This window comes from Scophthalmus maximus, chromosome 13 (genome assembly GCF_022379125.1).
Source record: "Scophthalmus maximus strain ysfricsl-2021 chromosome 13, ASM2237912v1, whole genome shotgun sequence".
Classification (NCBI taxonomy): domain Eukaryota; kingdom Metazoa; phylum Chordata; class Actinopteri; order Pleuronectiformes; family Scophthalmidae; genus Scophthalmus; species Scophthalmus maximus.
In genome coordinates, this window is record NC_061527.1 from 22,760,106 (window position 1) to 22,773,010 (window position 12,905).

A 12,905-nucleotide genomic window follows, 5' to 3' on the forward strand; every position below is an offset into this window, starting at 1 on the left:
TTGTGTTCACTCGTTTAACTTGTCTGAGTAGACACAAATGATCCTGCGGCCAAACTGGCGCGAGTAATGCGATTCAACAATTCGCTTCGTATTTGGTGTGTATAGCATTAGGGTGATAAGATCATTTCAGCTCATTGGTCCAGAAATCAAGTGGGTAACCAATAATTTTCATTAGCTCAAAGCAGAGATGCAATCTTCTGTCACAAATAATGTAAGTAAGTATATATTTTTTCACTTTATGCCAGGATTCCAGTCACAACTAAGCCTTGGTACAATCTAGGGAGGAAGCAACACGCGACAAGAACAAACTGGTCTTACTCGTGAGAATGGGAAGACAGCTCTCACTCTAAGGGTTTGGGCCAGTGACCTTGGCGTTCCTATTTTTCTTGTATCCCCCACAAGACACCACAGAGGATGTTTACAATGCACATAGAGAGACTGAACAGACAAATTCCCTACTTGCTGTAACAGAAATGGTGCTCCTCAGTGTTTTTTATTTGTTATATTTTAAAGTATACATTTAGCCAAATTTGTGAACATATAACTAATATATGAATAAATACCTGTGTTGGGAGGCATGGAAAGAGGGATGCAGGTGTCTCCTTGCGCTGCTGATGGAGAGGACAGAATCTTCTTGGCCAGGAAGGCAGAGATTGGCTGAACCAACAGAGATGTCAGACTCCCTCCAGCCTCTCTTGACATCCCTGCTACAGAAAATAAAAAAAATACACAAGGTGAATCAGAAAAAACCAATTTGCAAACCAGAGATGTATGTATGTATATATATATATATATATATATATACACACATACATACATGACAAGTAATTTTAGTTCCACCATTACAAAGGTATAGAAACAGGCAATGTTCTGTTCTGGTAGTTTTTGGCTCCCTCCCCTGAGGCTGAATCCACGCCCCAGTTCCGGTTTTACCGACTTACGCAATTGCCCAGGTATAAGAGCAGTTCTGCATCCTTTATACCTAGGTTTATTCTTTGGATGTTGTTTGCTTTGCAAATATGTGGTTGCGTATTTCATCAAATTAATATTCTTTGGTGTAGTATATTATGCTTTTGTTTCCAACTTTTACATTAGGAATTTGAAAATTGAACACAAACTAGTGTTTCGTTTGAGTGGTGCATAGCATTCCAAGTAGGGTTGGGTTTCACTTTTATTGATTCCAGTTCTTCTCATCAAATCTGGTTATTTTTCAAAGCTCGGTTTCAGATTACAATTATTTCAAGAACAAAAATGTATTTATTCTTGGCATATTTAGGCTATAATCAGTAAACTGTGAACTTTGACAGGAAGTTGTTTTCCCATTCATTTAGAAAAATAAATATTTCCCCTTTATTAGGAATGATCAACACAAACAATTAAAAACCAAAGCTATTTAAATAAACAATGGAAAAACACAACAAAAAAATATTAGAATATAACAACCTATTTAACAGACAGTTGTTATGCAAGCAGCAACAATGTAAAAGAGAGTGAATGTCTGCAGCGAAAAGTCAACAATTCTTCAGAAAAATGTTTATGTACTCTCATGATTGTTGCACCTTTTGGGTAATATCTGCATGGTTGAATGCAGTTATTGTAAGTCGGGACATCCAATTGCAAGGTGAATGTCAGGCCCAACAGTGACATTGGTTAGTAGGGTAAAAAGCAAAATAGACCAACTACAGCTTTTGAAATCATGCCAAAAGACCATATCTAAGATTTTGATGACATAACTGAACATTTGCAATGAACCACAAACAAGACCAAATCCAGTATGTTAGAGCAGGATTTTCTCTGATTAGACACAGTGAAAATTAGTTAAAACTGCATTCTGCTGTGTTTGTGTCCTGGTCCATGTCCTTAACCAGTTCATTAAGTACTTTTCATTGGGTGACACAGGCTATCGGTAATCCCCCTTTACTTTTGCTGTATACTTTTTCTAGCCTTGTTTCAGCCTGTTAGCCATTATTGTAAAGTAAAGAAGATGGAGTTCTAAAAATACTAAAAAATGTTACAATCAGTACAATCTTGTAGTACTTTCTGCTACACCAGCGAACACAACTATGCACATTAGAAGCATTTAAGTTCAGCATTTCTTGCTGAAAGCGGCACGGCGATGTGGTGGTTAGCACTGTGTCCTCACAGCAAGAAGGTTATTGACTCGAATCCAGGTTCTCCTTGTGTTCTCTCCAGGCATACGACCGGCTTCCTCCCGCAGTCCAAAGACGTAGAGATTGCCGTTAGGTTAACTGGAGACTATATATTGACCATAGGTGTGTATATGTGACAGTGACTGTTTATCTCTGTATGTATGGCTCTGCGATGGGTAAGGGGTGACCGATCCCAGCCATTGCAAACTGGGATTGGCTCCACATTCAATAAAATTGAATTGAATTGCCATCATTCATCTCAATTGGATTCCCTCATGTGGGTCCTAATGATGTGCCGACGATGACGGATGGAATTGCGTGATTCTTTCCCTGTGGACTCTTGAAGACTTGATTATTTCATTTGATTACCATTCCTTGTGAATCTCTGTTAAGTTACTTTTGTTCCTTCCTAGTGTGTCTCTGCCTTATAGTTAAGTTACTTTTGTTATCCCTTGTGTTTCTCGTATTCTGAGTTAGCTATTTCCTGTTTTATTTTGTGGTTACTTCACTTCTTTTCCCCCGTGTCTTGTCTTTGCTCTCTTTTTTCCTGTCTGCACCTGCTCCTAAAGTGTTTCACTTGGGTTCTATTAGCCCTGAGCTCCACCAATGCAAACAGTAGTGTAGGTAGAATGGGCTACTTGCACAACCATTTCTGGGTTCTACGTAGTACTGCTCAACTGTTTGGCTCTATAAGCTGAACGGTCATGAAGTGTCAGCTGCAGACCTTCGTGTGCGAGGTGACGGAGAACTGACCCCGCCGTATTTCTACAGCCATCGTCTTCTCAGGTCGGATGGGTCGGAAACCCATAAGAACTTTGAACGCCATTAAATTTCGATGACGCCGAACAAAGTGGGACACAGCAGTGCTCTGAGAACTTCAGAGCAGTCCGGTTTTGGACTTTTTCCTGCGCACACTCGTGACAAAATTCTGAAGGAAGTTTAGTGAGTAAACAGTAACAGTTTACAGACCGGAAACAGACAAGCAGCATTATGTTGAAACGGTAGTATGTCACAAAGCCTAGTGCATGTAGCCCATAGTTATTTTGATTCATGTGATTAAAAGAGAAATAGCTGTATCCTTAGAACAGTTAACTGTCTTTAAAAGGTTGGCATTTAATTGGCCAAATGGCTAGCAGTCTATTGAGAAAATATTGATAGTGAATATGACCAATTATGGATCTCACTTTGACAGTAGTTGTGGTTCCTAACAGGCACTTGGTTTACATAAATATACCAGGAAGTTGTCTCAAGACCACATCTTTATCTAAAAAAGAAAAAAAGGGGTAAATCTCAAGAAGCAATCAAATACTTTTTTAATATCGCCAAAGTTTTGCATGATGACAATGAGCTAGTTTGATCCTCTTCACTAGCCCCACGTTTGAGGAGAGCCATTCTGTAGCTGGTCCTGTGTCACGGCTCACGCTGTGACCCTGAATTAAACTCTTTTTTTTCCCCTTTTTGAGTGAGTGTATGTGTGGGTGTGTGTGGCTGTAGGTGTAGCAGTGGGCGTGGCTTCCTATCTGGGCACCTGGCTAATTGTCTCTAACCTGCTCATCATTTTCTCGCCACCAGGCTGCTTATAAGCTGCGGCTCTCCAGGTGTTCATTGCCTGGCTGTTCTGCCAGTTTGAGTGTTGTATCGCACGGCTAACCTCAGATCTGTTCTCAGTCTGATTTTTGTACTTTGCATTTTCTGATGAACTCTTATTCAGTCTCCTGTGCCTTAGGATTCGCCTGGAAGAATTAGTTGTTTCCCCGAACCTTGCCTCAGCGCGGCCTCGCCAACCTGCCTCACCTCTGCTCGCCTGCCTCACATTTAATTAAACACTCTTTAAACTGCTGTCCTGGTTCGTGGTCTACTTTTGAGTCCAAACTAGTTCAAACATTGACATCCTCTCCACTATTACAAAAAATGTGTCAGTGGACTGTTAAGAGGCACCAGCAACTGGATCTGCTGAGGTAAAACCTTTGGTCAAAGGAGGGATTCCCTGAAGGTTTTACTGAGATGTCGCAATCATGAGGCCAAAAATATATCTTCTGTAAGGTCACAGTGACGACATTTGACCACCAAAATCGAATTTAGTTCATCCTTTTAGTCCAACACTGTGGTTGAATAGTATATTTTTGTCCTAGGAATGTCCCTAACTGAGTGAAGTAACCCAGAAGTATTTCGGTGGCAGCCATAATAAGAGCTGTTCGAATTCTTTAAATGAAAAGGAAAGGTGCTTCAAATGCTTTTAACATTTCTCTTTTATCATAGGAAAACTTGGATGATCTTTTATAAAAGGATAAGAGAACATGTCATCCCACAATTTGACATTTAAATTGTCACAACCTTGTAGTTTCACTTGGGCAGCCCCACATAAATAACTGGTATAGCTTACTGGGTTACACCGCTGACTTTGGTACAGAAGGTTGGGGTGATTCCCGGTCAGGATATGGCTAAAATCCAGAGTGGGCCCTTACACAAAGCCCTTACTGCTACCTGCCTACCTCCGATATGAGTAACCCCCCCCCAAAGATTGTAAAATAAAGAGGCAACAGAACAGCTGTTTCATTTTCCTGACAAGATCCAAAGCTGATTAAAATCCTCACAATTGTCTGAGCTACAAACCCATAAATATAGTCACATCTGTCCACTCAGGAGTGATGTTGAACAACAAGCAGATTGAACGTATAATTTAAATCATCATCATCCAATCTAAAAACAAATATACAAATAATTTGAATCTCCTGATTGTGGAATGCACCAAAAAATCTTAAATATATTAAAATGTCTAAAATACTCTGGCCCATTGCTTCATTTGTTTTTTCAATTATTATATTAAAGGCTCAGATAAAAGTTCTTTAAAAAAAAGTGCAGTTATTTTCTTCGCACTGCGGTTCCCTTTTCCTAACTCCTGAAGGATTCACATTCACATCTGTCCTTGACCTCATGATGTTTTCTATCTGTATGAATAGTGGTAGAAAAGGAGATTTTTAAACCTTCCAACAGCGGAGCAAGGGTTGTACCCTGTTTAAAGAAATTAGAGTGCAAAGGATGGACAATGCAAAAACATTGTCAGTGGCTACGACTGTTGCCTGTGCTGTATAAAAAATGTAATTTAATTTTAAAAAATCAATCATTACTATTCATCAACCATTACTTAAATGCTTCTATATGTTATATTTTGTTGAGGTAAATATCAACGTCACATAGACAGGTTTCCTGTTTACAAACAACCCATGATGCAGGTGCATCAGACGAGCTGAAATTTTTTCTCCACACGATCACAATTTGGCAACTTTCAAGATAGAGATGTGTCCAAATGACCTGCGACATACCATTAGGGCTAAACTACTTGCAGTTTCCATCTAAAGAATAAACTGAGAGCATATACAGTAATCATAGAACATTTGCTGTTGCTTCGAACCTCATTTTGTCAAATGTGATGTGCGATTACAGTAGCTGTGTATTGCCCTGTGCAGTACATATTTGTGATCTTTTGCATGCTGTAATTGGTGGAATCAATCACAAAAAAAAAAACAACCCTGGAGAAAATAGATCAACATTTGTGGAAATGTATCGTTTAATCCTTCATTATGATTTTTAAATGACGTGCAAAATAACATCCCTAAAAATATATATTTTGTGTGCAGGGGGTGCTCAGCAATTAATTGAAAAATTGGCACGAAGGGCCACTTCAGTTACCGGAGTAATTATTCCCTTTCAGGAAATTACACCTACGACTTAACAACCCTTCACAAACTATTTTGGAAGTAAGGCAGTAGCTACAAGCATGTATGCTTACAGATGAGTTACCACATATAAATTAGCCTGAAGTGTCCTTTTGCCTCACCTCAACACTATGTTTTATAGTATCCTAATATAATTTTAACTAGATTTTTATAACACTGCCTGGTGTTTTCAGGATATCTCTCTAATAACATTTAATTGCCTGGGATAAGGGAATTGCTGACTCATAAAACAAAGTGTTCTGTTGCATCTTAGTTAGACTACCAAATCTCACAAATTAATAGGAGCTGGAATTTGCCTTAACCAAGGAAGTTATAACTTATTACAAAGGCATGCATCCTTTGTCCTTAATATGTAATTTCTTTAGCCAGTTGCTTTCGTGCATATCCCATTAACTTGAGTATAATGTTACTTTTCTCTTTCTCTTGCAGCTGATCCATGCTTGCTCCAAGTTTGTGAATAATCTATGCTCCGTGAGGCTGTGAGGATACGTTCTGGCGAACCCTTGAAAAGTCCCTTGTGGTTTCTTTAAACCAAACCTAAAGTCAGTAGCTTCCTGTCGATGGTGTAGAATCTCATAGCAGCATGCCAGCTCCATGAGAGGATTAACAATCCATGGACGAGAAGGGAGACAAGGTGAGGGGTAGAAGGGGAAAGAGGTAGAGGTTGGACCAAACAACGATCGGAAATATGGCAAGAGGAAGAAAGGAAAGGGGAGATCAGGAGAGGTTGGAGAAAAAGCTGGCCAGAGAGGAGAAGAGATCAATGGTTAGAGGTGAGGTGAGGTGCAGGGATAAGGCAAGGAGTGAATAGTAGATGAAGTGACAAGTACAGAAAAGGTCAAAAAGAAGACCGTCACAGGGAAAAGAGAGAGAAGAATACTTTAGATGTTAAAGTGGAAGGAAGATGCATTGCTTGGGTAAAAAATAAGGAAACCCTGGGAGCAGAGAGAGTGCAGGAGAAGAGGAGAGAATGGAAAATAGTGTCAGAAAAAGTGTGGGGTGTGAGAAGACTAACTAAAATGTAGTCCTATACTAGAAGTATTTTGCATTACACATTTGCCAAGGAGGAGGCCCTCTAAGAAATGACTGGAAATATGTAAAATGCTTCCAGAATAACTTCAGACCAAGGACCAAATAGCAGAAAGTTCTAACTTATGTACTGGTCATTCTTTTTTACTCCATCTCAAGCTGTGCACCGTTCTGATTAGTTATTGGATGTGTAACAGTTATTAGGGATTGACAGTAAATGTGAAAATATGAATATATGGGCTAGAATAGGGTTAGGTTTGTCTACTAGAGCACAGTGGAATGTTTAAAGGAGACTCAGAGGCAGGTATGTAAGTATAAAAAATATGCTGGCTTTAGTGATACAGAACATATGGAAATATCACAATATATCTGAAATGTAAAATGAACAAATATAACATCAAAAGTATCACAGTGATTAACAGACACCATCTATTGATGGGGGGTATCCTACAACTCTGCCACTAATGCACAGTCCTGGGAAAGCAGAGTTAATTACAATCGTTGAGTCAGGTCAAAGTCAAAGAAAAAGGTCAAAAAATATGAATGAGCTTCGTAAAATGAAGAAGAATTAAGTCTGAGGTGTTCAGAGTTCAGAGTTCCGGGGGGGATGTATGGGAAAGGGGTGAGAGCTGTGTGATAGGGCCTAGTGTGAAGGTGTCTGCAGATACTGGGCCTACCACACCCAGGGGCAGTAGGATCTGTCCAGAGATCACCGGAGATCTTCGGATCTTGGTTTCCTTCTCTAGAGTCGGGTGGAATAGCTCGCCATCAACATCTCCGCAAGGTCTAATCACAATTTGAACCAACAGAAAAAACCTCACCTGTCATCAGACAGGGTCAGAGAAACATCATGAGTATCAATTATGAATTATTTATCTCTTTATGTCTTTAGTTAACATCATGTAATTTGCATTGACATGAACTTTAAATAAAACTATTTGTACATGCCCTTTAACATGGCAAGTTATACATCAACCAATTTAGATGCCATAGAAAATTAGCAAAAGATAAAAAAAGAACAAAATAAAATACCATCCACTCATGGAATTACCTGGTAAACAACCAGCTTAATAAGGTGCACAATGACATAAAAACCCTCATTGAAATGAAATAATCATGCTCACCGATTTCTGTGCTGAGAGGGCAGGACACGCACAAAATGGCGGCACCCCCGCAGCAAAACCATGAGTCGTCTTTGCTCAAAGCACTCAGCGAGGAAAAGTTGTCGAGGGAAAGTACAGAGGGTAGCCGCACTGGACTAGTTACTCTGGCTTGAGTGACATTGCAGAAGCACAGTAATTCAGAGTTAACTGTACAATCCATTATATCATGTGGGTTACAGATGCTTCATTACTTAATTTACTTTACGCCATTATGACAACAGTATAATGGATCCGCTCATAGTAGTGTTTAAATAGCCAAAGAAGAAAAAAACTATCTAAATTGAATTGCTGAAACTGGTGGATTTGCTCATAAAAGCAAAATTCATGTTTGGTGAACTTCAATGGCTTGCTCATAAGTGTCTGGAATAACAGCAGTAATGAGCAGATTGGAAACTATATTTTGGACAGAGGAGATTTCAACTGAAAGCTGAAAAAATGAACTGAGAGCGCACTGATGAGATTTCAATTTCCTGTAGCAGCTACTGTTGTGGATCTCTGTTGAAAATATCAGGTTCTTGAAGTGGAGAGGTGAACTATGGGTCGATTCGGATTGTCTTTCCTATCGTCTTTTTCTGATCTACCAGTCCTTGACTGCAATGAAAAATGTCATGAGGTCAAGGAAAGTGTAAAGGAGGATTTATAGGACTTCGGAAACGCTGACAGCACTGCCAAGATAGTCCAACTCCACTTACACTATACTACGTAATATAATGCGACGGCAGTTGTTATTGACGTGCGTCTGCCGTGGTGAAACTACTATGACCACTGTATGGCATAAGATGGAAATGATGCTTCATAGGCAACGGTAACTTACATCATGACTTGTGTCCCTCCTCTGTCATATTCATACTCTTCTTCAGATTTAATCGTTGAAGTTCATGCATGGCACGTCACATTAAATATTGCTGTGGCAATGGATTGTGGGGCATCTACTTCTCATTTCCTTTCGCAAAGTCCAGTGTACCCTATAAAGGAGATAGGAAAGGAAACACCCGTGCACCTTTCCTAAGCATTTAAAGAATTCGAACAGCTCTCTCTATCATGGCTGCCGATTAAATACTTCCAGCGTCATTTCAGGATTTAGGAAACTTCCTCAGGAAATTTGACATCTTGATGTACCCGAAGACTGCCAGGGTCAGTTTCTGCAAGAAACCCCCCGCCCTGTGTCTCAGGAGGTAACACCACCCGCTTTTTAAGTCACTTAGCCTAAAATTCTATCCTGTGAGCCACTAATGATGAACTGAAAACTGAAAACAGAATCTGCACTTTAAATTAGTTTACAACTGTACAATTGTAATGACATTTACTGTTATTCACTTCTTCTCCATCAGCACACAAGGCGTATGGGTATGGTAGTATTTAGAATGGTACTTTACTCTAAATCTAAAGCCAACCTTCTTGACAGTACTGACCTTTAAAAGAATGTAAAGATAGAGGTTTACGGCATCCTCCTCTGTTGGAGTATAAACGTTTCCATAGCAGAAGACTGGTTTGCAGACAGTAGATAACAGTATTGATGAGCTGAGGCGCTTACATTTAGCAAGCTCCCAAGCTCAATGGTTCTTAATGCAAAGCAGAGATAATGAAAAGAAGCTGGGAAAGCAGTTAGGTAGGCTGCGACAATAATTAATCTGGTACCTCTACAAGTAGCCCTTCATCAAGCCTCTGTAGCACTGCCTATGTTACTCACTGACATCAATATGTCATATTTATCTTCATACAGCCGCAAATAATGCAGCCCATTTTTAAATGGACTGTATTTATATGGCACTTTTGTTAGTCTTATCGACCACTCAAAGCACTTCACACGACTAGTCACATTCTCCCATTCGCAAGCACATTCATAGAGCACTGCTGTTTACCGCAGCTGTTCTGTCACATTCATACACTGCTGGGAGAGCCGTCAAAGGCAATTTAGGCTTAGGTGTCTTACCCAAGCAGTGTTCATTTCGGTAACTATGATGAACCACAACCTTTTTCCATTGCGACATTGAGACATTGGCAAGCTAAAAATAGATCTTTGATAATTAAAAAAAATGACAAAACGTATGTTTTGTTTTACGTTGACGTATGTTTTCTCCCAGCATGCATCTAGTCCAGCAATGGGTAGCCCACGGCTCACGTTACTTCAGCAGATCAGCTCTCAGACTGCAGACTAAAATGTGACTAAAAACTAATAAGCACTTTCATCTAAAGAAAAATAGCTGCCAAAATGAATTGTACCCAAGGACACTTTAGCATGTAGACTAGGGGAGGCGGGGATCGAACCGCCGACCTTCTGGTTAGTGAAAGAGAGGTACATTTAAATAATTGATGTGTTCACCCGCTGAATAAAACTATATTTATATTCATGAAAAATAGTTTAAAAATGGATGTTTAAGAAAAACAAAATCCTTTCCTGTACCCATGAAAAGCTTTGATTTTGAGATACAAGGTTTGTTTTAAAACACAAAGGATCAAGAGCAGTTTGCATTGAGATACACAGCACTTAATTATCAGCTACATTGATGTCGGACCTCAGTTTTTCTCCATCATCCTCTCCCACTCCACACAAATCTTGCCTTGACAAGCTTGTTACACATAATTATGGCTTGAAGTAACTAAGAAGAGAAGTGGGAGGGTTTGCTTTCCTCTTTACTGTCAATATACACTAATCATTAAACTTTCCCATTCAACCAATGGTGTGTGTGAGAGAGACGACGCCTGGCCGGGGCATCTGGAGCAGTATCCCTGAAGATTTCGCCCTGAACAAATCTCCGCTTTTGAGCAGTCTGTCACTGCGTGGGCCTTTCATTAAGCATCTTCAGTGAAAGGAGGCAAGACTAATCAGAGAGGTGGAAACACTTGTGTCTCATTGGCAAACGGGTCTCCGTCGGTCCTACACTCGATGGGGTTACCATGCCAAACGCTGGCTCAGACAGTCAGTGCGAAGAAAAACAGCTCAGATTTTCTAACTCGTTAGAGGGGCTGTACCTGACACACAAATGGTCTCTCACGCTGAGAAACGAGAGTTTCAATGAACAGAAACATATGAGCAGAGAATATATTATAATCTGGAGAGCCACTTGAAAGCGACAGAAAAAAACATAAATGTCGGAGATTTGGTCAAGTAAACGGATGTTAGATCAGCAGGTGATTCTAAAATGCCTGACCAAATGATATCAATATAACTGCATTGAAAACAAAATTGAGTTCTAAAATCTTTTGTCACATCGTTTCCTTTTATCAAGTGGAAACACAACCTAACACAATTGGGATTTCAAAACCATGAGGCCGATTGTCAATCCCACGCAGTAATTAAAGAGTGTATTTGTGATTTGTGTTCTCTTTTCTTACCTCATTCTTCACACACACACACACACACACACACCATTTTCCTCGCAATCTCCTCCTTTTATTGTTAATTTCTTTCCCGTGGACTTTAACCTTCTCCGCTCCTTCTCTTCGCTTTTCTCCATTTCCAAATGGTCAGTAAAGCGAGAACTCCACGAATCAATACCTGGCCAGTGTCCATGCACCGTAAATCAGTCTTTCCATTACTGGACACTGATATTAACTGATACCTGGATTGACAGACTGGCTCCACAGGGCCAGCGTTTCTTTGTGTGTGTGTGTGTGTGTGTGTGTGTGTGTGTGTAGACCGGCTCAGGCCTCTGACATCTTGACACACTCACAGAGGCGAGACTAGGCGCTGGCTCCATGATGTGCTGGGCAGGCAGAAAAAAAGCATCAAACCACTTAGACGAAAAACAGTCCAGAAGTTAGTGCTTGAGGAACTGGGGGAAACCGCTTGATTTCCCAACTGATGTATGTGTATCACTGGCAATATACGGAGGGATTTATTGTCAAAGGGCCAAATCATCAGTTTCCAACCTTAATTTGAATTATTGTAATGTCATTTGTGTGATATGGGGTGGACACGTGAAAAATCATATCTTTAACATCACACTGCCTTGTAAATGGACAATATGGTAAATGGACTATATTTATATGGGGGCCCTTTCTGTCACATTCACACACATTCATACTCTGTGTCTTGCCCAAAGACAAATTGACATGTGGACTATGGGAAGCTGGGCTCTAAACGCCTACCTTCGGGTTAGTGGAGGACCGACTCTACCTCCTGAGCCACAGCCGCAGTTTGTATCTCAGAATATGGCCTTGAGGGTGTGAGCATAGCTCTAACCTTTCTAAGAAATATACGAAAAACAGTAAAACTATGAACGGAGGTACAGTTGACCATAGAGTGAGTGTTTCTCTGATGTGATTTATATCCAGATATGTCATAATATTTTCTCAACCGTATTTAATGAAAGGATAATGCTGCCAACATGAAGGGTTCGGAGCCCAAAGGGGTAGAAGCGTTTTTTTTTTTGTGCCGGTTTATTACCAATATTTGTCTTCAGCTACTGCCCAGACTGTTGTGAGCTGGAATCAGCTAAAAACATCAATTTTGTCCCAATAATTGATGATGATGTGCTTTCAAAGACACATGTGCCTTTTTGGCCAGATGGTGGCACTGGTCATTTTGCAAAGGTTAAGCCCATCACACTGTACGTCCAATTGACTTGATATTGGACACAACTCCAGCTCTTGAATCCAACATGATGGATTTTCTGACTGGATTTTGGGGTTGCTTCTTTTCCATGTTGCCTCTTAAACCATAGCTCCCATTGCTAACAATTTATGTGAAGCTCATCAAGGGATAAAATTAGTTTGAAGCTTGATATCACATTTAGTTTTCATAATACAGACCTATACACTCCAGGGGCTTTACAGGAAATAGGTAAAACTCATTAACAACTTTTTCAATCATCCTTCGAAGA

General features: G+C 40.0%; 1 protein-coding gene across 2 annotated transcripts in view; it reads right to left on the reverse strand.

Annotated features, from left to right (window-relative positions):
- The window catches only part of LOC118318635 (inactive N-acetylated-alpha-linked acidic dipeptidase-like protein 2), a 398,478-nt gene that overhangs the window by 154,148 nt on the left and 231,425 nt on the right, over positions 1-12,905 (reverse strand). For both annotated transcript variants that reach the window (XM_047336974.1, XM_035648477.2), the window contains one exon: positions 564-707. In XM_047336974.1, coding sequence (XP_047192930.1) covers positions 564-707 — 144 coding nt within the window. The remainder of the gene's footprint in view (positions 1-563; positions 708-12,905) is intronic.